The following is a 22,892-nucleotide window of genomic DNA, read 5'->3' on the forward strand; positions in this document are numbered from 1 at the left end:
GTGTGTGCTCTAGGTGCTGGTTTTAGTGTGTGTGCTCTAGGTGCTGGTTTTAGTGTGTGTGCTCTAGGTGCTGGTTTTAGTGTGTGTGCTCTAGGTGCGGGCACAGCGCCTTTGTGTCTCAGAGGGTTATGTCTCATCCCCTGAGGTGGGCATGATGACCCCCTTTCCCAAGAGAGGAAACTGACGTTCAGAGGACTTACGTGCTCTTGGCTCCCACCCCTTGGGTACCGTTTGTTCTAAGACCTTTGCCTGGATTATCTAATCTTTACAACATCCAAGGGGTGAATAGTATTATTATCCCCGTATTATGGTGAGGATACTGAGGCACAGGGTGGAGTAACCAACCCAAGGTGGCACGCCCAGTGTGGAGCTGAAATTTGACCTTGGATTTGTCTGATTCCCAAACCCTAACGTTCCATCCTGCTCTGCTCCTCATGCTTCTGTGAATACCAGCCTGCTCTGTGTCAGAGTCTTTTCTTTTTCCTTTCTGTGTCCCCTCTGGTGCCTGGTCCTCTGCCCCACCTACACCAGGCTTTCCAGGTGGGAGGGTTTCCTGATAAGAAGTAAGTGGCCTGGTGCTTTTTGATGGTGACTCAGTCTACGGACACTGAGCTGGTGGTGACTCCTGTCTCTCTCTCCACGACGCAGGACCGGCAGGCTGGATTTGAAATTGTGCCCATACCCAAATAGAATGTCCTAAATGGGCAGGAGGCCCTCCTTGAGACTTGGATGCCAGAGTTAGTGGAAGCTGGCAGTCAGCTGCCTTCCAGGAAGTCTTATCTACATTCCTCTCCTCCTGTGCCTGCCTGGATGGACTCGTGGTCACTGGCTCTGTTCCTCTTCACAGGTGTATAAGCTCCTTTATGCTTCCCGGCTGGCAGATTACGGCCTTGCGTCCCAGGCCTTGCATTACTGCGAAGCCATCGGCACGGCCCTCCTTAGCCAGGAAGACAGCAATCACCCTGTGCTATTAGGGGAACTCATCAAGGTGAGGTTCTCAAAGGGTTCTCTGTAGGTGTTTCATCTTTGGTGTTCAGAGAAAGCTGTTGTGAAGAACTTCGATTCTGCATCCCATCTCCTTTGAACATGCTGGAAAATTGGAGCCCATGGCTGTCTTTGACCCCGTATGCATGCCCAGGCGCGATAAGCCCAGTCCTGACACCTCACAAAGAAACAGGCAGAGGGTGGAGGGTGCTGGCATCGGGAAGTGGGAAGCCAGGCGTGTGCTCTGCCAGAAACTTAGTCTTGCAACTGGTTTTCTGGGACAGTGAAACTGCACGTTGAGATGAACCGTTCTAATTATAGACGCTGGACTTGGAAAATATATTTTAGTGATTAAAACGGGAAATGATCCTTATTAAAATGCTTTTAAATGCATGGAATATTTTATCACATGTGGGATATGTTAAAAAAAGAAAACAAAAACAAATCAACTTAGTTCCTAGGGAAGAAAATAATCAGGCCAATAGTTGTTCCAATTAACGGAAGAAAAATCCATTAGCTGGAGAGGACGGCAACCCACTGTCAACTTTTGCTTTGCTTTATGTGAAGCCCGAGTGTTGGCTCCTATAGCGAGAGACCCACCTCAGGTGCCTAGCTCCCTGCCCCTGGTGTCTGCCAACAGGCTGGCGGTTATGGCGAGCTCAGGGACCAGGAGTGGGGAAGGTGGGAAGTTTGGGGCTTCTGAATCTTGCAAGACATAATAGTCCCTTGACCAGCAGCATGAGCATTATTGGGAAGCTGGTCAGACATGCAGAATCTCAGGCCCCACCCAGAATTCTGGAATCAGAATTAGCATTTTGGCAACAGTCCAGGCGGTTGCCCAGAGCACCGAAGTTTGAAGTTCGGGAAGCCTCGAAGAGCACACCCCCTTGCACGGGTGCAGAGCTGGGTAACACTTTCTTCTTATGTCTTACGGAGGATCTAACACCCAGATGGGTTAATTGTTTATTATGCTGTAATTTCGGAAAGGTACCTGCTGAATTTGCTACCTCTCAATTATTCTTTGTAATCTAATTTGCAAGGGAGCGAAGGCGGTCTTTCTCCTATTCCCTTACTGCCTCGTTCCCCATTGTGTTTCTATTTCTCCTTTCCTGTCTCTTATGTCCACCCCTGACCCGGCTGGAAACCTGGCAGCACAGCTAGCAGAGAGACTGAAGCTGTCCGATCCCTTGGTTGTAGAGAGACGCCGTGGAGACAGGGACCCGGAGCCAGCCTGGCTGGTGCCCCTTCGCAGGCGGCACGAGGAGCTGCTGGTGAGTGAGGCTGGGGCCGGGCCAGGCGTTGAGACCTGTTTCTCCCTTTGCTCCCCTAGCACCGAGTAGGCAGGCACTGACCTTGGCAAATCCCCGACCCCGTGGAGGGCCATGAAGTCTCCCAGCTCCCACGAGGCCCAAGTGGACCCAAGCAGGGGCGGTGCTCAGCCTCCTAGCTGCTGCCTGTCTCTCTCTGGTGGAAGTGTTTTCCTGTGTCTGCCTGTGAGACCTGGGGCCCTCTTGCCGATCGCCCTTGCCACCCTTCTCTGCAGTCCTAGAAGATACATTTTATGACCATTAAAGCTTTCATCTCTCTGTTAGGAACAGCGGATCATAGTGGACCCGTGTCACTTTCATGTAATGTAGGGCAATTGCTTAAAAGATTTCCAGGCCTTTCCTTTTTGTTCTGACAAGTGCAAAAGCTGCCGGCAGTAATTGTAACATAATTGGAACGGGGCTGCCTCCCTTCTCTTCCTTCCACTGTTTTGGAAGACGGGACAGGGTAGATTTTTCAAGGCACACGCGGCTCTGACTCCCTTCATGTGTTGCACACAAGGGACCCTGGCCCCTCGGGGAGACAGTGGATGTCTTGTGCCTCTCCAGCCCTTGGCATTCAGGCGAGGTTCCCCTACCTTGCCACTCCGTCTGAAATTTCTTTTTGACTTAATTGCTATTTTTTAGAATTTTAATTTATTTTTAAAGATTTAATTTACTTATTTGAGAGAAAGAGAATGGGGTGAGGGGCAGAAGCTGGCTCCTTGATGAGTGGGGGACATGTGGCTCGATCCTAGGACCCTGATATTATGACCCAGGCTAAGGCAGAGGCTTAACCCACTGAGCCACCCAGGTGCCCCGACTCAATTTTTAAACTGTTGTTCCCTGTTCTTGCTTTTGTTTGTGTGGCTTAAGAAGATTTTTACTTTTTTTCACTAGCACAAGGTAGCAGCAGACAGTGGGGATCTCCATTCTGCTCACTCAGATGCTGCAGGAGCCAGAGGAACACCAGGTATCCACGCCAAGGGCCCAAGTGTGCGAGGGCTGACCCTCAGCGCCTGATCATACGAGAGGTGGAACTTGGGAAACGCTTGCCTTGCCCTTCCTGGAGCACTGCCTTGCCAGTGTAAGCCTGACGCATCGGTCTAGGCACCTTCTTCCCACCACTCCAGGTGGCCACGGGCATCCCACATTCCTCAGTTCCCGCATTGTGAGAGTTTCTGCCCTCCATTCAGGTTTTAATACTCATTATTCTGTGTCGTGATCTCATGGTTTCACCAGCCTTTTATAGCTTCTCCCCAGAGAGGAAGCCAGAGATGATGGGTTGTCCGTACTTCTGTGGATGTTGGGGACACAGGGAGATCTTTTTGAGCTATCCGTTTTGGGTTTGAGCATTCAAAGGCTACACACATGTGACGTACCTTCCATCAACACATCTCTCCTTTCCCCTCAGGCTGCCTCTGGGTGCTGGGTTGGGCGGGAAGTATTTCCCCCAGTTGGTTCTGTGCCCTTTCCTCCACAGTGGGGTCAGGACAGGGCTTCATCTCTGATTCTAGCCATTTCCCACCCTTTAGCACACCCTTTACGGATAAGCAGGGGGAAGGCAAGGCACGCCGGCTTTGGTTGCTGTGTCTGGGCTTTGCCATTGTGTCATGGGACCTGTGAAGGTCAAGGACTGGAGGGGAGTCAGGCTGGGTGTTTCCGAATGCCGCTTCTGCCAGGAAACAGCCGTGTCTCTTTTCACCCAGTTGAGCATGGGGGTCATCAGCCCCACCAGCACCATGACCTTGGACCCATCACAGCACACGTCCAACACGGAGGTCCATCTCATCGGCAAAATGGCGGAGCCGGAAGGAAGACCACCACACTCATTTCCAGGGCCGATGCTCTGATTCTTTAAAAGCAGAGCCATCATGTCTGTGGTCTCATTTGTATTTTAACCATCAACTGCCCATGTTTCAAACACCCAAGTCCATGAGGAAATCATTAAAGGGGAAAGTTTATCCAAAATAAAACAGTATGGCATGAAGTAAAGTGGTAACTTCTATCCTCCCAGTGAACTAATGCACTCGTTTAAGGCTCAGGGATCGTACGCGGCAGTGAGGGAAATCATTTTGTCGACTCCAAGTCATAAGCAGTGAGAGGTGTGACAACCACTGCTGGGTTGGGCCTGTCATCGACGTTAACGGCAGCCACCGCCAGCGCCCTGTCTCTGTGACTTCTTTCCAAGGAGGATGTGGGCAGGAATGGTCCTGGTGTGATCGGTCCATTCTGATGCTATATTTCAGTTCTCAGCTCTTCCTCTTTGCTCTATGTCCTTAGAAAGCACTTTCTACCATGATCTCTCGGGACGTCAGAGCAACTCAGGAACCCTTGGTGCTGGCCCAGCCTTGTGGCCAACCCTGGAGCAGATGGGCCCGGGCCAGCCCAGCCCTCGGCAGCCGGCCTTTCCCCACCAGCTCAGCTCCCACCCAGCAGGAGGAAGTGTGGGGCAGATGGGGGGCCCAGTGCCTCTTTACTCAGTTCCTGGGACTGGTGGCAGCCTGGCACTGACAGGGACTCCTGGAGGAGGAGCCTGGGAGGAAACCCAGCTGTTCCACCCACCCCTTGGTAAGACCTGGGGGAGAAGTTTTGAAGCGGAGGAAGTGGGAGAGGGAGGAGGTGGTGGGATCAGAGCCCATAAAGCCCTGAATGGTGGGTGTACATCTGACTGAGGACCCACTACTATGGGGCAGCCTTGGGATTGATACTTTGCATGCCTCTGGTGGGGGTGGGGCACTCTGCTTCCTTCCTTTGCAGTCTGCCTCTCCGCTGGGGCAAGCAGAACGAGGCCAAGCCCAGTTCCTCCTGCCCTCCGCTTGGATGCATAGTTTCTAGGAGAGAGGCTGCAGGGTGGAGGAAGGAGGGAAGTGCCATCTGTGCCTCAAGCTCTGTCATCTTGCACCCAAGAGCTTACTGTTGGGGTTTGCTAGCACAGACCTACTCTTCCGTCCTGCTCCCAAGGGTGGCAGTGATGGGAGACAGGGGTGGAGTGTGCTGAGCAGTGCTAAGTGACACCGGGGGAGAGCTGACCACCAAACGGCAGGATTAGATCTTTGACCTGCGAAGATATTGTCCTGTCCTAGACAGGAGGCTCAGGAGGATCCCTGTGATCCAACTGCACGTGGCCCTGGTTTCTGGGATTCCTAAGGAACGGCTCGGTTCAGAGCAGAGTTCAGGTGACCAGCATGCCTTGGGGTGGCTGGAACGGAGAGGGTTTTGTATGTGGATTTCACACTTACCGTGGCTCACTTGGGGCCATGGGCTTGGACCTGCAGCTGGTAGAAAAGCAGACCGTGTCCCATTCCTTCTTCAGGTTAGATGGGAAAAGCACAAGTTCAAATCACAATGTTTGTTTGTGTTTTGTGCCATAGGAGAGAGCACCGTGTCTCAAGGAAGTTTCCAGCATCCCGACGGTCAAAAGGTTGTTTCCGAGCCTCAGGTGAGAGGGCACAGCACAGCAGATGCTGAGGTCTACACTAATGCTTCAGGTGGTTTCCAGTGGCCCAGATTTCTCAGCCACGTGCAAACTCCTTTCCCTGCCTGGCACCCTCTCTCCTTTCCACACTCTAGTGTGTGTTCTTGTTTCTTTCTATCCCTAATCCTAGGGGTAGGGAGGAGGGCCACATTCTTGTTTATGTTCAGTCCACCAACCCGTGTCCATGGGGCGAGGGGTGGCAGGGCTGAGTTTCGTTCTGGCCTCAGAGATCTCTCACACCCTCTCCTCACCTGCTGCACCAAAGGCTCACCACGTCTTGCCCAATCCTGGGGGACCCTTGGTGCTTATTTCTTTTTTGTAATTTTTTTTTTTTAGAAGTTTTTATTTATTTATTTGACAGACAGAGATCACAAGTAGGCAGAGAGGCAGGCAGAGAGAGAGAGAGAGTGAGAGGAGGAAGCAGGCTCCCTGTTGAGCAGAGAGCCCGATGTGGGGCTCGATCCCAGGACCCTGGGATCATGACCTGTGCCAAAGGCAGAGGCTTTAACCCACTGAGCCACACAGGTGCCCCTGTAAATTTTTTTACCTCACTTTTTCCCCAAGAAAAATCTATGGCAGCTGGGTCCTTTCTCCTCAGTTAGGCTGGAAGGTCTTGGAGGTGGCCCTCCCCACCTGGCCGTGCTAGCTGGCTGTCCCAAGAACACACCCCTCCCCCAACAATGGGTATTTGAGTTGTTCTTCAGCTTTGCTTGGCTGGACGGTTTCACTGTATAAATCTGATCACATAAATAGTGGTTACGTCATATAAATGTCTCATGTAGTGATGGAGCTGCAGGACTTAAAAAACTTTTATGCTTTCCTTATTTTTTTTCTGACTGAAAAAATAGTCCATTATTGTTATAGAAAATTCGAAAAATAAAGAAAAAGTATCATAAATTATCAACCAAATATCACTCCTGTGTTTCTAAATGTGTATATAAATAAAATTTTATTTCCCATTTGTTATTTAATACTATAAAATGAGGTTTTCTATGTCATTCATAAGTGATTTTTATTTTTATTATTTTATTGTCATTTATTTTTAAAATTTATTTTATTATTTGAGAGAGAGAGCACACGAGCTTGAGTGGGGTGGGGGAGGAGTAGAGGAAGAAGGAGAAGCAGAGTCCCCGCGAAGCAGGGAGCCCAATGTGGGACTCAATCCCAGGACTCAGGGATCACAACCCGAGCCGAGGCAGACACTTAACCGACTGGGTCACCCAGGTGCCCCTATTTTATTTTTTTAAAAATTTTAAAAATTAATTATTTTATTTTAGTTTTAAAGATTTGTTTATTTGAGAGAGAGAACATGAGCGAGCTTACAGGGTGGGGGAGGGGCAAAGAGAACCTTAAGCAGACTCCCTGCTCAGTGTGGAGCTGCGCATGGGGCTCTTTCTCACCGATGTGAGATCACCACCTGAGCAGAAGCCAGAGACAGATGCCTCATCAACTGAGCCACTCAGGTGCCCCCATTAATGATTTTCAATATTGGTATGATAAAGTCCATTGTGTGAAAGCACCATCATCTGTTCATTCATTCATTCATTCATTCCCTCATTCATTCATTCACAGATCCCAAGCTTCCCTGTGACTGTGCTGGGGTTACACAGGGAACTTACCCTCCTGTGTTTCTGTTTAGTGGAGGTGACTTAACAACTGTGAGGGATTTTACTCTAGATGGAGTGGCCGGGGAAGGGGGGGCCCTCTGGGGAGGTCTTGAGCAGAAGTCAGAATAGGGGGGGGCAGATAAAAGTCAGTTAAGTATCTGGGGAACCAGCGTTCAAGGCAGAGGGAATAGCGAGAACACAGGCCCTGAAACTTGGCTGATTTGGTGCCATGAAGAAAGAACAAGGGACCTACTGTGGGTAGAAACTGGGGAGCAGTGGGCTGAGAATTGAGGCCAGAGCAATAGGGCCTGGATCACACAGGGCTCTGGGGGCCATGGCAAGGGGCACTAGGTTTCGCACATTGCTAAATATTTCATGAGTGTCTCTCTTCCTTTTCTCTCTTTCCTCCTCTCTCTGAGTTCCCTTCCCTTCCCCTCACGTATAAAATACAGTGGTGGACATTCTAGTGACAGATGTGCAAGCCTTGTCTATTTCTTGAATTACTCGACGGGGAGAAATGCCCAGAAGGAAAGTCAGACTGCTGGGGCTTGAATCCTTGCTCTGCCAACTACTAGCTGTGTGGCCTTAGACAAGTTGCCTAATCCTTCTGTGTCTTCCTTTCCTTGTATGTAAAATGGGATGATAATAGCCTACCTCACAGGACACTTTAGAGGATTAAACAAATCACCGTATGAAAGTGCTTAGTGTTTACTACCTAGTAAATGCTGTACCCACAATAAGAATTGAAGATTTTTCTAGATTTGCCAAACTATTTTCCAAAAGTGTACCAATTATGCTTTTTGGAATATGAAATGTGACTATAACAAAAAAGGACAAATATTGTGTGATTCTGCTTATATGAGGTACCTAGGAGAGGCAAATTCATGAACAAAAAAATTAGAGGTGACTAGGGGCTTGGGGGGAGGGGAAAATGGGGCATTAGTGTCTACAGGGCACAGAGTTTCTGCTGAGGTTAATGAAATGTTTTGGAAATGGATTATTAGCGGTGGTTATACAACATTGTGAAGTTACTGATGCTACTGAATTGTACACTTAAAAATGGTTAAATTGGAGAATTTTATGCCATGCACACAAATATAAGGGCCCACGGGTCCATGGGCACATGCTTTCCTCTGCTGCATTTGTTCACAGTTGGTCTTGAGCAAGTCTGCTAGTGAGTGAGGGTCGGTCTCTGTCCTTCTGGGTGTGTGGGTACCTGTGGGGTGTGTCCTGTCCCTCTTCCTCTCCACCGGTGCACTTCCACATGCTCTGTTCCAGGCCTCAGACTAGTTCTGGAACTCTGATGTTGGGAGGGGTGAGCACAGCAACCGGAAGCCTAGAGAGGATTAGGGGATAGCAGGAGGCTGGGGTTGGGCTCTGACCTTGTCCTGTGGCCTCCCGCAAATCATTTCTCCTAGCTAAGCCCGATTTCCTCATCAGTAACCTGTAGGCCTGTAAGGCTGTTCCATGGATTTACCAAGTGGGGTTGCTGAGGGAGAACAGGCAATTTGCCCTCACGACGTGTCAAGTGCCATAAAAATGTTTGTTCTTATGTTAATTCCAGGTGCCAGCGATTCCCAGATCACGAAATAATTCTGTGAGTTCCACTGTTTCAGTCAAGGAGGATGAGGAGGAGTCCTCGGATGAGGCAGATGATAAACCTTCCCAAAGTCCGGCACAGAAAGAAAAGCCAGGAGACACGAAAGAGAACACGAAGGTGGAGGGTCTTGTTCCGTGGCCACCGTCACCTTCCCAAATGGTGGTGGGGGGCAGGTTTGCAAACCCGGGCTTTGGCTGGGCCTCCGACTCCCCACCAGCATACTGGGGTGGGCCTGTCTCCTAATCGGTGGGAGAAGCACACCTGTAGCTCCTATGTTTCCTCCTTTCCCTTCCAGAGCTCAGGGTTTGGCTGGTTCAGCTGGTTTCGCTCGAAGCCCACCAACAACACATCCCTCTCCGGGGAAGACTCATCAGACAGTCCTGACTCTGAGGTAAGTGTGAGGGCCTAAGGGCAAGGACCCTTCCTCTCCCGTGGACCCACTGGAGGAAGTTTCCTCAGAACCTCTAAGGCCTGTAGTTGGCAGCTGGTAATGGGCAAAGGCCAATCGGGTCTTAAAAATTAGGATGAAGAATATTCACTTTAGGGTGCCAGTAGTTGTTTGATTCTAGAGCAGAGGAGTGGCACAGAGTTTGGGGGTGGCAAGTGGAGTTTTGGGGTGAGCAGCAGGTCACAGGTCGAGGCCGCTATTGTGGGCATGAATTTGTTAACAACCAGTACCCCCAACACTGCCCGTCTTTCTCCACGATGCAGGAGACCTCCAGAGCATCTTCTCTGCCTGAGGCTGGCCCTGGCTTCACACTGACCTCTCTCCCAGAGCCCCAGTCTCTGCCGGGCACCTTATCTGGAGCCACAGGTACCGCCGCCAACCTCCTGTCCTTTGGGTCTGTGGGCTCTCTGCTTCTCAGGCCTTGAGGGTACCTTCTGGGTGTGGGGCCTCCTCAGCCCTGAGCAGGGGAAATAGCTCTGACTCATTGCTTTCTAGGTGAGGGCGAAGTCCAAGGATCGGTGTCCAGTGGCGGAACCTCCGAGGGTACTGGGACTGGAGGCCTGTCTGGGCCTGAGGTGAGCAGCCGATAGGTTGAAGCTTCGGGCCCCGCCAGACGCCTGTATGTGCGAGGACTGAACATTCAGTGTGGGCTGGAGGTGCCATCCCGTGAGGGCAGAAAGCTTCTATTGTAGTCTGCTAGGGCCACCATGACAAAATGTCACAGAACGCAGCTCACACAAAGTGATTTCCTCACAGCTCTGGAGGCTGCAAGTCTGAGGCAGGGTGTTGGCAGTGTTGGTTTCTCCTGAGGCCTCTTTCCTTGGCTCGTAGATGGCCATGGTTTTCACGTGGTCTTCCTCTGTGTGCATCTGTGTCCTCACTTCGCCTTCTTATAAGGACACCAGTCTTACTGACTTAGGACCTGCCCTAATGACCTCCATCTTACATTAACTACCTCTCTGTTTTTTAAATTTTTTTAATGATTTTATTTATTTGACAGAGATCACAAGTAGGCAGGGAGTCAGGCAGAGAGAGAGAGGACAAGTAGACTCCCCACTGAGCAGAGAGCCCGATGTGGAGCTCGATCCCAGGACCCCGGGATCATGACCTGAGCCGAAGGCAGAGGCTTTAACCCACTGAGCCACCCAGGCACCCCTGTTTTTCTAATTTTTAAGATTTTCTTTTTAAGTAATCTTTGCACTCAACATGGGACTTGAACTTACAACCCTGAGATCAAGAGTCACATGCTCAAGTGATTGAACCAGCCAGGCACCTGCTTAATCACTTTTTGAAAGACACTCCCTCCAAATGCATTCTGAAATACTGGGGGTTAGAATTTCCACACAGGACGTTTCAAGGGGACAAGATGTAGCCCATAATGACTTCCTTAGGTGAAGTCTAGAGCACGGCCTCTTGCCCTTGCCTGGAGTTTGTTGGTGACCTTGGCAAGGGCTGTAAAAAGTTCTTGATGAATCATCCACGCGGTATGGATGGCTTTCATGCCGATTGCTGGGAAAACATTTTTATTTTCTTGTGGTTGGGTTAGCGCACACTTGTAGTGTTAAAACACTACTTTCAGAGAATATGATATTCATTTTTATGATGCTATCAAGATAATTGACTGTGGCTTTTTCTTCTCACGTGCTCCAGGTACAGCTGCCCCCAAGCCTCTGCATTTGTCACCCCAGACCCAGGGGTTGGCCGTGCCCACTTGAATCATGTTTGTTTGCTTGAATTCCCCGAGGTCTATCAAGAAACCCTTTTCATCTGCAGCTCTTGACCAAAGCGGACACTCAAGGGAAACCCTTGATGTTCTGGAAGCAGAAGCAGTGACTGATAGGATTTTCTGTTATTTTCCATCACAGGCTGTTCCCTCTGAGCTTTACTTCAACCCTGGTGTTCTGCTTCCCCCAACCCCCTTGAGAGGGAGTGTTCCTCTCTACAACCCATCTCAGGTCCCTCAGGTAAGGGAGTCCTGAGGGAGAGGGCGTAGGAGCACAGATTTTGGATGAAGGCAATTCAGGTTTATAATCCTAGTCTGCCATTTACTGTGTGTGGGTTCTTGCGCAATGACTTACCCTCTGTAAGACTCAGTTTCTGTATCTGTAAAGGGAGGTTACTAGTAGCCACCTCGCAGGGCAGGTGTGAGGGTTAAATGGGAGCATGTGTGTGAAGGGCCTCACGCACGGAAAGGGCTCGGTCAAGGTCAAGTGTCACTATATTAATACCACTCTTGACCTTTCACAGGTCTTGAGACTTTGAGAGATACATGGTGCTAGCACCCGTGGTGTGGCGATACCATCACTCCAGCCTGGGGCTGGGGAATCACTGCAGACTTTTGAGAGAAACTAAATTCCCTGATCTTCAGTGACTTGGGGCCAGACCGATTGCTCTAATGTACCCATTTGGCCTTCCCTCTTTATAAAACTGAATTTCTTTTGCATATTTAAGAGGTGCAGGTGTTAGGTGAAAGTAGATAATTAGAAGATCACCGCAGGAAGCCACATGGAGCTTGAGTGTTCTAGACTCAGGATGCCCTAGCTTAGTCGGACCAGCCAGCCCTGCATGGAGGCCTGCCTGGGGCTTTAATCTTGTACGACCTTTGTTCTTTCCCAGCTCTCTACGACTACTAGTCTCAACCGACCGAATCGCCTGGCTCAGCGCCGCTATCCAACCCAGCAATGTTGAGAATGGCCACCTGTCCCAGGCTGGTCTCCTTGCTCGATTTCCAGCCCCTCTACCCTATTGGGGCCCCCAAGAGGCTCGTCCTGGCCTATTGCCTCCACTGGGACAGGCCGTTCCAGAACACAGCTCAGTCCAGTCTCTTCACATTAGCTTTGGAATGATGGCTAAGTACCACGTCGGATGGAGAAGCTGGGTAGAACAGCAGCCTGGAGGTAGCAGAGTGCCAGGGCAGAAGCACTCGGATGGTGGCTTCAGATCTTCAGAAGCACCCCTTGGCTGGAATCAAGACGAACCCACCGGGCTCTGCGGCAGGAAATTATTTGGGGGAGATGCCCAGAGCGATATTCGTGACTAACATTGACGCATTCCTCAGTCTTAGTTATAGACCGATTCACAGCTCTAGTTAGCAAAGTTTATATACTGAAACTTGATTACTGCTTCCCGGCAGAAGTCCCTCCTCCGTGACATTTCAGCAGTTTCCCTCTTGGTCCTAGTTTTGTGCACATTTTTATGTGCCTCAGATTAATTATATTTCTCTCACTTTCTTAGCTGGTCCTATTTTTTCACATTCTGGCATCTGGCTATCAAGTTAGATTGCTGTAGGCATCATATTGTCATGGTAACTACCGAACCTAATGATGCAGACGGATGGAACATCAGTGTCATAACTGATAGGAAATGTCTCTGAACACCCACCCCTTCCATAAGAGGGGAGAATGAGTGCCTGGTACTGTCAATACGGCCCTTCCTACCTCAGGCCTTTGCAAATGGGTGTTGGGAGGGTCACTGGAGCCGGAGGGAGGAGGGGGACATCTTGGAAATTTCCAGTTCTCTTTTCAAGCCCAAAATAGGGACGACTCTTGCTGTTTGTCAGATTTGCTGAAAATTGCTCCTCGCAAAGACTGGTTTTTCTATGTGTAATTGTACATACAGGTTTCGTACTCTAATGTACCACAGTTCCGATGTTGATAGTGATTAAACCAGATAATTTTATAGCAAATGCTTGTTTCTGGCTGATTTTTGCAGAGGGAGAGAGCACACGGAGCACACTCTTCCCCTGAAGTGTTTCTAATAATGGTTTCATTGTGTGATAAGGAGCCTATAGCTGGGAAGAGCCCTTTGTTAACAAAGAATCTGGGGACTGATTCTCTTAACTTCCGAGTCTACTCTAATGTTATTTTTTCAATTTAGGAAAAAAGCGCCTCTGATTCAAATCGGTCACTCCATTAACTGAATATTGCATTTTCTGTTCCCCCCCCAAAGTTTATTCATCTCCCAGATTAAATTAGGAAATGTGTGCATAAATTTTTTTTTTTTTTTGGACGGAGAGGGCCCCGGTAAATGCCGTTGCCTTACTTCCCCTAAAAGACCCTGCTCCTTTGGTTTGGTACGCTGACACCCAGTGGTGGTACTGTGGCAGCTGTGGGTTTCAGAGGAACCAGTTTCAACTTGATCTCAGCACATCCATGGTTCACCCACATCAGGCTCTCTGCTCAGCAGGGAGTCTGCTTCTCCTTCTCACTTTTCCTCTGTGCTCTCACTCTCTCAAATAAGTAAATAAAATATTCTTAAACATTATTAGCAGACAATCTAATAAGTTCAATCCAGACTGTCCCACTGCCTACCAAATCAAACTCTGGATCTTTCATTCACAATACAGGTAATGGAACAGTAATTTAGAACTACTTCATGGGGCCCCTGGGTGGTTCAGTCGGTTGAGCACCCGACTGGATTTCGGCTCAGGTCATGAGCTCAAGGTTGAGCCCTACATCAGGCTCCACAATCAGTGGGGAGTCTGCCTGAGGTTCTCTTCCTTTGCTCCTTCCCCTGCTTGTGTGTGCATGCAAATGCTCTCTCAAATAAATAAGTCTTTAAAAACAACAACAACAACAAACCCTACTACTCGATCGGTGTCTTTATTACTAAGCTAGTTTCTTTTTCTGCATCCTCTCTGCCACCAATGCTAGGTCACATGGCTTAGTGCTCCTGGGAACACTAGCAGAAGGAAAGGCCCAAGAAGCTCTTGAGGAGAGTACCAGAGAGGAAGGCAAAAACATCAGATGCCTGTGTACTCACTTCTTCTTCCCATTGGGATAATTCCTGGAGAATCCGGTGGCTGAAGTGTCCCCAGAGCCAGTGCTGAGCTAAGTTACCTTCTAGGCAGAGGGCTACATGGCAGTGAACATTTCTGGGGGAAGTCAGGGGGCTTTACGCACTAGAGAGGGACGAGGTCGTGTTATTTATGCCAATTCACGATGGACAGCTGGTGCTCTGCAAGGTCAGAGTGCATCCATTAATCTGCGCGTGATGGCTTCAAACAAGTCCCTGTTTATTGGGTGAGAAAGAGCCCTCAGCTGGGTCCGGCAGGGTCTGATGACCCGAGTCACTCCGAGTTCTCAGTTGGTTAACAGCTTTTTTAAATTAGGGCGATGGTGGGGAGTTTGCTCAAGGTCCTGATCCTTTTGCAACTTTGGCTGGTTCGAAGCCGTTGTGAAAGCAAGCGCAGCCGAGGAAGCTTGGTTTCCTTCTTTAGGATTCAAAAGCCTTGGAGAGCAGAGCAGCTGGAGATGGGGAGTCTAAGAGCACAGGGCTTGGGGCCCTTTCCTCATCCGTAGCTGGGGGATGGCTTCCAGCCTGTCAGAGAAGCTGGCTTGGGCCTGGCCACTGTCTGCTGTAGCTTGAGAGCCCAAGCAGCTTGGCCTTGGGGCTGTCTGTGGCCCGAGGCGGAGCTATAGGCTCCCTTCCCTCTGGTGTATGTGGACGCCTGCAGGGAATGATGGCACAGGGTCTCTCAAGGCCCCCATGGCAGCCAGTAGGGCAGGGCCAGACCAGCCATCTGCCCCGCATCCCAGGTAGGCCTCCTTTCCCATCGCCAGGAGCCATTTCGGGAAGCGAGACAGAGCTGAATTCTCTAAGGGAAGGCTTTACTGAGAGACCCTGCTTGAAAGAGAAGAGCCTGAGACGTTATCAGTGGGCAAGCTCCTTTTCTTCCCTCTTCAATGGGGTGTGAGCTTGGAGGAAGAGTAACTTACAGGGAACAAAGAAGCTACATTTTCCTTAAACTGGGTGGTGATGTGCAAACGAGATCCTGCAATATATATATGATTTAATATTTATTTGACAACATTTACACTTAATGTTTAGTAATTTGGAAGAGAACAAACCATTAAATTCCATTTATGTGTCTTTATCACATATCACCATTCCAGGCTTCTGTCTAATCCCCTTACACGGCTGTAAAACTGCAAACCCGCCGGGCTTCCCCCGTCACCTGGGCGTCCATCCCTTTCAGCCTTAACTCAAGCTTTAGGTTGCTCGGGATCAAAGCCTCTGCAAGCTTTTCTTCCTCCTCACCACCCCCCTCCCCTGAAATCTTTTTATTTTTTCTCTCTTTGCTCTCTTCCCCTGGGCAACCAAGACAAGAGCAAGAGGCTGCATCCATCTCTTCACTAAAATCAGAATATTTTCTTCCCAAGAGGAAATATGCAAAAACAGTCTTCTGCTTGCAAAGAACAATAGGTGTGTAATTTGGGGTCTGTGCACTCACAGGAGTTTCTCTGAGACTCCCTCCCCACCCCTCCTAGAGAGTGGAATGGAAGGGACTTTTCCCCTCTTCTGTTTGCCATCCTGAGCTGGAAATTGCAAACATCATGATCTGCACACCATAGGAGGCAGGCACTCACCTGAGGTTGCCCCTGAACATGGCCCCCAGCGCTGCTGGCTCCCACATGAGCGCCTGAGCCACGCACCATCCTCTCAGGGTCTTCCAGAAATGGTTTCTTAATGAGATGTGAAGTTATTTTGAATGAGAATTAACAGCATATTAAGATGCTTTATTACAATCTCACTAAGTAGAGGAATCTGCTTTCCATACTTTCTTCCTTTCTGTATGAATCTCCAGGTAATAGCTCTTCACCGGAACTAGGTCAACAGCAGCATCACCGGACTGACCCGTACAAACTGCTTGTTACTTGACCGTGAGGTGCGTTCCTGGTATTTATCCACCTTTGAGCCGATTAAGGATCCAATTTTTTAAAGAATCTCAAGAGGGGGATTCCACGGCTGCTCTGGAGGCAACCTAGACTTTCACACCCTCGAACATTAGGAAGCAATTCCTAAAACTTTATACCCAAATCACTCATGTAGCTCTTTAAGTCTCTCAGCTGGCCCTCAGCAGAGATGGGGAACAGCTGCTTACCACCACCTGTGCCCAGAGCTCTCTCACATTCTGGAAGGCCATTAAATCCCGTCTCAGCTTATGAAATGAAGGTTCACGAAATGGGGCTTTCTTGACTAGAATCAGGGATGAAATGACCTAAATGCTTGGCAGTTTCTGGTAGTTTCAGTGGTCGGACATCCTGAATTCAATAATAGTAATAATACGGAATGTTTACTTTGTGTCAGGTACTGTGCAATGCATTCCGTGAGCCGGCTGGTATTATTGTAACATATTAGACATGGGGACTCTGGAAACTCCAGGGAGACTGAGCAGTTTGTCCGAAGGCACACAGCTGGTAAGGAGGGAGCTGGGGTCAGAATCCAGGGAGTCTGAATCAAATGTTCAGAATCTGGGCATTTAGCCACATTGGTCCTGGACATACATACATTTATTTGTTCCATTATTCATCAAATATTAATTGAATGATACTTCAGGCACTGTACTTCTTTCCCAACAAGATTTTTTAAAAAAGACTTTATTTATTAGAGAGAGAACAAGCTGGGAAAAGGGCAGAGGGAGAAGGAGAAGCAGACTCCCCGCTGAGCAGGGAGCTTGACTTGGGGCTGGGGCTCCATCCCAGAATCCTGGGATCATCACCTGAGCTGAAGGCACATGCTTAACCAACTGAGTCACCCAGGTGCCTCCCAAAGAGATAGTTTTGACACTTCAAACTACTCATACGCTACCTACCAAAGGAGACAGACCTATAGACAGAAATTGCTACCTAATGTGAGAACTTTTAGATTTAAAAACATGTTCAAAGAACTTAGTACCTTATACCCCCTTAATAACAAAGGGGTTTCATCTATTTATATAACTTGGTGGCTAATATGTAACAATGTATCTCCTCATCTAGGCTACACCCCTGCCTTGGATTTCCTCTTCAGGACTCCTGTTTGCTCCCAAGAGATTGGGAAGATACTATGTAGATACCCACAAGAGTCCCACTGGCTAGAAAACGAGGTAACAGATCCTATGTCAATAAATCCAGACATTTGGATAGAACATTTTAGGTCATTTCTTATATTCTTGAAAACTGGGTTCTTGGAAATTAAACATCTTGACTTTTAAAATTTGTCTCTGAGTTCCAAGAGCCCATTTGGGAATGTAAAAGATGATCACTGACTGTTTTTTGACTTCATTTTTCACTGTTCTTGTGTTTCACAATCGTGATTTAGGATCACAAGGAGACCTCATTGTCCTGGAGGAGAAATAATTTGAGTTTTGGGCTTCCAGAGTACATTGCCATTTCTTTGGCTATTTAAATAAATACCCATGAATTAAAGAACAAAGCAGGGCCTCCCAGTCACGACTTTATAATGTGATTTTTCAGCTTCTTCTCTGCAGATGGCAACAACCCTCCAGCCCACATGTGGTGTTAGCCATTCCTATAACACACGTCTGTTAATATCTTGAGTTAGGATCCAGCCGGACATACTTTGTGTAATGGGTATATTGCCTACAAATTGCAGATAGGCTGACATTTTCTAAGCCGGTGTTTAAATACACTAGAGTAGTTTGTAATTTACAGGTAGTTGATGTTAAGCCCCTGAAAATAAAGAATTATTTGCAAAGGAAACAACCACTCTCGATTTAACACGCTGTAGTGGCTGACTTTGTAGTCTCTGGGAAGGCATTATAGCAAGAGTAAGAAGACTTTGAGTTCTAGGCTCATATTCCACCAGCAAACCTGGCTACTTGAAGTAAGTTAATTGAATTTCTCAATATCCCCAAACTCCTTGGTCAAAACCATCTCTCCATTTAACCAACATTTATTTAGGACCTCCTATAGGGTGGGGATAAATGAAAGTCAAGTACTAGCTCCCAAAGCACACAGATGAGTTGGGAGGTTGTCCCCGAGAATATCCCACGATAGTTGTTGTCCCACGTGCTGTTGATGTGTTGCACCCTGATTCTACCTCCCAGGAAGGAGGTGATAGGGAAGGTTCTGGAACAGGAAATTTAATCCACGAAAAGACCCTGGCCCAAAGAGGTTGATCAATTTTCTTTTCTTTTTTTTTTTTTTTTAAAGATTTTATTTATTTATTTGACAGAGAGATTACAAGTAGGCAGAGAGGCAGGCAGAGAGAGAGAGGAGGAAGCAGGCTCCCCGCCGAGCAGAGAGCCCGACGTGGGACTCAATCCCAGGACCCTGAGATCATGACCCGAGCCGAAGGCAGAGGCTTAATCCACTGAGCCACCCAGGCGCCTGATCAATTTTCTTAAATCCCTTTAAAGTTCAGATTTCCAGGCTAATGAGCTTTTCCTTTCAATACGAAAATATAATTTAAAAGGTAAAGCTTTTTTTAAAAAAAAATTATTGCATTGGGGCTGTGTTTGTAGTAATAAAAACATCAATAATAATAGGATTTTTGCTATGCATTGATACAAGAGTGTAAGTTTATATGTGTTTTTCTTTAAATTCTCAATATACAATAAAGTGGGTATTTTGTAGAAATGAAGCACAGAGTTCCAATAACTTGTGTAACATTGCACAGCCAGTGATGGGGCTGGGCAAGCATCACCCTTGGTGTCTCTTCTTTAATCTTTAAAACAACTCAGAGAGATGGGTTTATTAACCTCCCTTCCCGGAAGAGGAAATAGAGGCACAGAAAGTTTAGTAACTTCCTCAAGATCACACAGTACTTGGAGTAACTGGGATTTGACTCAGTGCCATCTGGTCCCGGAGGCAAGGCCCTTACCTCTTGTTCCCTTAGTTTAAGGTGGTTGTGCCTGTTTTGCAAAGCTCAGCGGGACCACCTGAACCATGTTCCCAGTCTCAGCCAGGGTGAATCTCAGTTCCCCCGTTTCCCATCTGCAGCTGTGGGACATTACTCATTATCTTGTGTGTTTATGCACATGTCTATTTTCTCCATTAGGCGTGTGACTTCTCAGGGACAAGTCGATGTAACTTACTCATCTTTCGATTTCCAGTACCTTGCGTAATGCCTAGGCCTAATAAGGGCTCAAAATTCAAAATAGAGCTCAGTGAATAATTTCCTATCATGAGAAACTCAAAACTGCTTGTAAGAAAATATCCCCAAATGGCCTCTGGCCTAGGGGTTGTTGCTATGTGGAGGCATCTTATTGTTAGAATTTGATCCATTCCTGCATCTTTAGAAGCTGAGCTAGGTCCTGGTATATAGTAAATGTAAAAAAAAAAAAAAAAAAAAAAAAATCTCTGAATGAATGAATGGCTTTGTAAAGGAGGCCAGAGGCACAAATGAGAGCTTTTTGCATTGCAGCTTCTGAGAAGCTGTCCATGGGAAAGATGATAGATGTTTGGAAGAAAGATCCCAGCGCCCTCTGCAGACCCCCAGGCAAGCAGCCTTTATGGCAGCTGATGGAAGGGAGGTACCCCCCCACCTCGCTTGAGGTCAAGTCGAGAGATGTCCTGCATTTACAACTCCTCATTCGACCCTCAGGGGTGCGTAATTTTGGCAGAAGCATTTCTTGGTTTTAAAAGGTACTTCACCCCCTTTACAACCTGTGTAATTGCTGTTGGAATGCTTTGCCCCGGTAGTGTCTTAATTAGGTCAGATTTTATACCAGGGGCTTTAAGTTAATCCTCTTGCATCTGCAATTCTAAGGTCCCCTAATCTTGGCATTGCCAGGAAACATTCACATTTTCTAGACGTGGGACACGCCGACCCAGAGCCTGCTTTTGTACTCTTCCAGGGGGTGCGGGGTGCAGATGGGGTCCAGGAGAGCTAGGTGAAAGATGTAGGTGCCGAGAGACTCATCTCTAGTCTTCTGAAAAGAAAATCCCATTTCTAAGTTACTCTGCTCCAAGCACTGCTTGGATATTGCTTGGATAATTGTAGGATCCAAGGCTTTTTGCGCTTAGTTAAATTATATACTTTTGCACTCCGTGCATTAAAAAAAAAAAGCCACCTTTTTATTATCTGCCTTTAACCAAGCAGAACATGCCCCTAGAGTTACATCTTTCCTCTCCCCACCATGCCACCCGCTAATGAGAAGTGAGCCGTTTGCCAAGAAAACAAACACAATATAAAAATCACACAAATACATAATCCCCAACCCAGAAGGAAAAGAGCAGCTACCAGTTGGCAGTTTAATATTTATCCAGGAAAGAAGGTCTCCCAACAGGCTGTAATTCCTCGGTGGGAAGGGGGAGGCAGGGGGAGGTCAGTGATGAAAATCACCTGCACAGGGCTGGTCTAAATAGGGACACGGTGGAAATCAATTCAGCGAGCTCAGTTTTGCTATCCCGTGTTCCAGGTGCAGTAAGGAAGCACCCGAGAAGACCATCAATCTGTCATGTAAAAGGGGAGACGTGGCGGGGGAGAAAGGAGGTAATTGGAATTGAGCTTCACTTGGGACTCTTTCTCCAGTGGGAAGTGTAGCTGGAGAAATACAGAGCAGAGCCATCCCAAAGGTAAGGTAAATTGGGGCTTGTGCCCTGACCTTGGGGAACAGTGTGGTGAGAAATGAAAATCTGCTCTGGCCATAACATTTCAGATAAGCCTCTTTGCCAACTCCAGGTCCGATCCTGGGTTGGGATAAAATTTCCCTCTTCCCGTCTGCAGAATGCACTTCTTGTGGCCTCAGTTGACTTGGGGCTCACGCTGATTTATATATAACTTGCACCTAATTCCTTAATCAGATGCTCTCGGGGCGAATAGAAACTCCGTTATTAGAAATTGTGCAATGCATGAAAGCTAGTCAATCTTCCATTTTATTGATAAATTGGAATTTTAAAACAACTATGCCTGTCGATATGACAGCTCTTTCTAAGAAAGAGGCAGTTAACAGAGCCGTGTAAATCAGAAGTGTCCTGAAACTGTGTGGTTGGGGAGACATGATAGGGCAAAATGTCTGCCAATAAAGGGGAGTATTGCAGCAAATTACCCAGTTTATACATGCAGGCAAAGCTTCGTTTCTCATGCCATGTTTGAGAGCCAATAAAGCTTGCAAATGCGATGGGAGCCACTATTTCTGCCTCTGTGCAGCTGTTTATCAGCAGCTTTTTAACACATTTTCACATATTAATGAGGTGGCATAGCGGTTCCAGAATTAGAACAGTGGGATGTATCATTGTCTGCCTTATCTGAAGATATGCCTGCTGTCAGCGGCGTTACCGGGTGTGCACAATGGAAATGGAGTGTTGGTGGGTGCTGCACGTGCACACTTCCCCACACCCCAAACCCCTCATCTCTGACTCTGCCCAGAGAGACACAGGCGCCGCAATGGGCTGTGTTGCTGCATTAAGCAACTTTGTCTCTCTTGTTTCGTGACAGGTGTATTGTACGGCTGGAAGATTCTTCTCTGCTTCCCCATTTGCTGAAATAGACCCTGGATGGTGTATTCAGGAGGTGCTCCATAACTGTGGAATGGATGAAAGTGTGTGTTCCCCAAGTGTACTTCAAGAAAGGAAAGAAAAAAAATGTCCCCTCAGTGACCACCCTCTTTAGGCACAGTCTACCTGTCACTGTGGCTTCAAGGAGCAACAAAGGAAGATGGCCCTACTGGCCTTGAATTTGCATACAAATGGCCAAGCCACAAATGAGATCTTTGAAAGCTGTCAGGGACCTAAGGAGTGTTTAAGGCAGAGATTCCCAGAAACGGGGCTGCAGGTGTGGCCAGAGCATTGCAAAGTTTTCACTAGCCTTCAGTGAAATGGGAAAAACAGGCACAAAGGAGTGCGTTTTCATAGAGCTCCATGCATTTTCTGTTAGATTTCTGAGATTGAGTCCTTCTACATCATTTGACAATGAAATGCCATTTCTTTTATAAAGTTATGGTAACAGACAATAGCATTAAAAGAAAAAAATACCTTTACTTTCCTAAACAAAACGTTCCTGAGTCCCTCTTTTTTTTTTTTTTTTTTTTTGGTTGGTTGAGGGGAGGGGAACTTGAACTTGAATTGCTCTGTGAAATCCCCAAGTCTGAAACCATTGGTTTAACTCATCTCTATCCCTTTGGAAAAAAAAAAATCCACTGAAATCACCTAGCGGCCTTAAGGGAGACGCTGGACTACTTAAAATATTGGCTCATTTCAGCAAATGATAGGACAAGTCAAGTACTAGAGTCTCTCTCTTTCTCTCTCTCTGTCTTTTGTCTCTTTGGAGCAGGGATCCAGGCTGGGTCACATGGATCTTGTAGAAATGCCATCACTAAGCTATAGGAGATTTCTTAAATCTGGGTCACTCACCATAACAGAGGAACATAGAGGCTGGTGTACTAATGCCTAATGCATCCTTTTCTGCTGTAGACGTAGCCACGGCTTTATCTTTCCATGGGTCGGATATGCTCCCCCACTATGCAAATGCAGAGCCCCAAACTGAGCTGTGCGGACTCTAGTTGATGTGAACTGTGGGAAAAGAAAGCTTCGCACAGACCCCTTCACTGCCAATGTCTCCCTTTTCCGAATTCCCACAGCTCTCACAGTTTACGCTGGACAGCCTAACCCTGGGTTTTTATGCTGTCACCTGTTATGTGTTTTTTGTTCTTATCTCTCCTAAAGACTAGGAACCACACAACTGATAACTGAGAAACTTCTCCCCCCCACCCCTTTTCTGAAAACACAATCTCCTCTGGGGGTTG

General features: G+C 47.7%; 1 protein-coding gene and 1 long non-coding RNA gene across 2 annotated transcripts in view; both read left to right on the top strand.

Annotated features, from left to right (window-relative positions):
- SEC16B (SEC16 homolog B, endoplasmic reticulum export factor) overlaps positions 1-12,201 on the top strand; it is a 40,742-nt gene extending 28,541 nt beyond the window's left edge. The window contains exons 16-26 of the mRNA XM_059412842.1: positions 848-988; positions 2,142-2,255; positions 3,189-3,261; positions 4,572-4,859; positions 5,663-5,730; positions 8,938-9,090; positions 9,269-9,364; positions 9,685-9,787; positions 9,917-9,996; positions 11,287-11,385; positions 12,038-12,201. Of these exons, the coding sequence (XP_059268825.1) occupies positions 848-988; positions 2,142-2,255; positions 3,189-3,261; positions 4,572-4,859; positions 5,663-5,730; positions 8,938-9,090; positions 9,269-9,364; positions 9,685-9,787; positions 9,917-9,996; positions 11,287-11,385; positions 12,038-12,109 (1,287 nt within the window). The 3' untranslated portion in view covers positions 12,110-12,201. The remainder of the gene's footprint in view (positions 1-847; positions 989-2,141; positions 2,256-3,188; positions 3,262-4,571; positions 4,860-5,662; positions 5,731-8,937; positions 9,091-9,268; positions 9,365-9,684; positions 9,788-9,916; positions 9,997-11,286; positions 11,386-12,037) is intronic.
- A 3,814-nt stretch (positions 12,202-16,015) lies between these two features.
- On the top strand, positions 16,016-22,078 carry LOC132026102 (uncharacterized). Its single transcript, XR_009406771.1, has 5 exons — positions 16,016-16,088; positions 16,511-16,620; positions 17,182-17,288; positions 20,568-20,724; positions 21,587-22,078. It is a non-coding gene; the product is annotated as an uncharacterized LOC132026102 (long non-coding RNA).
- The last annotated feature ends 814 nt before the right edge of the window (positions 22,079-22,892 follow it).

The sequence above is a fragment of the Mustela nigripes genome, chromosome 10 (assembly GCF_022355385.1).
Source record: "Mustela nigripes isolate SB6536 chromosome 10, MUSNIG.SB6536, whole genome shotgun sequence".
NCBI classification, from domain to species: domain Eukaryota; kingdom Metazoa; phylum Chordata; class Mammalia; order Carnivora; family Mustelidae; genus Mustela; species Mustela nigripes.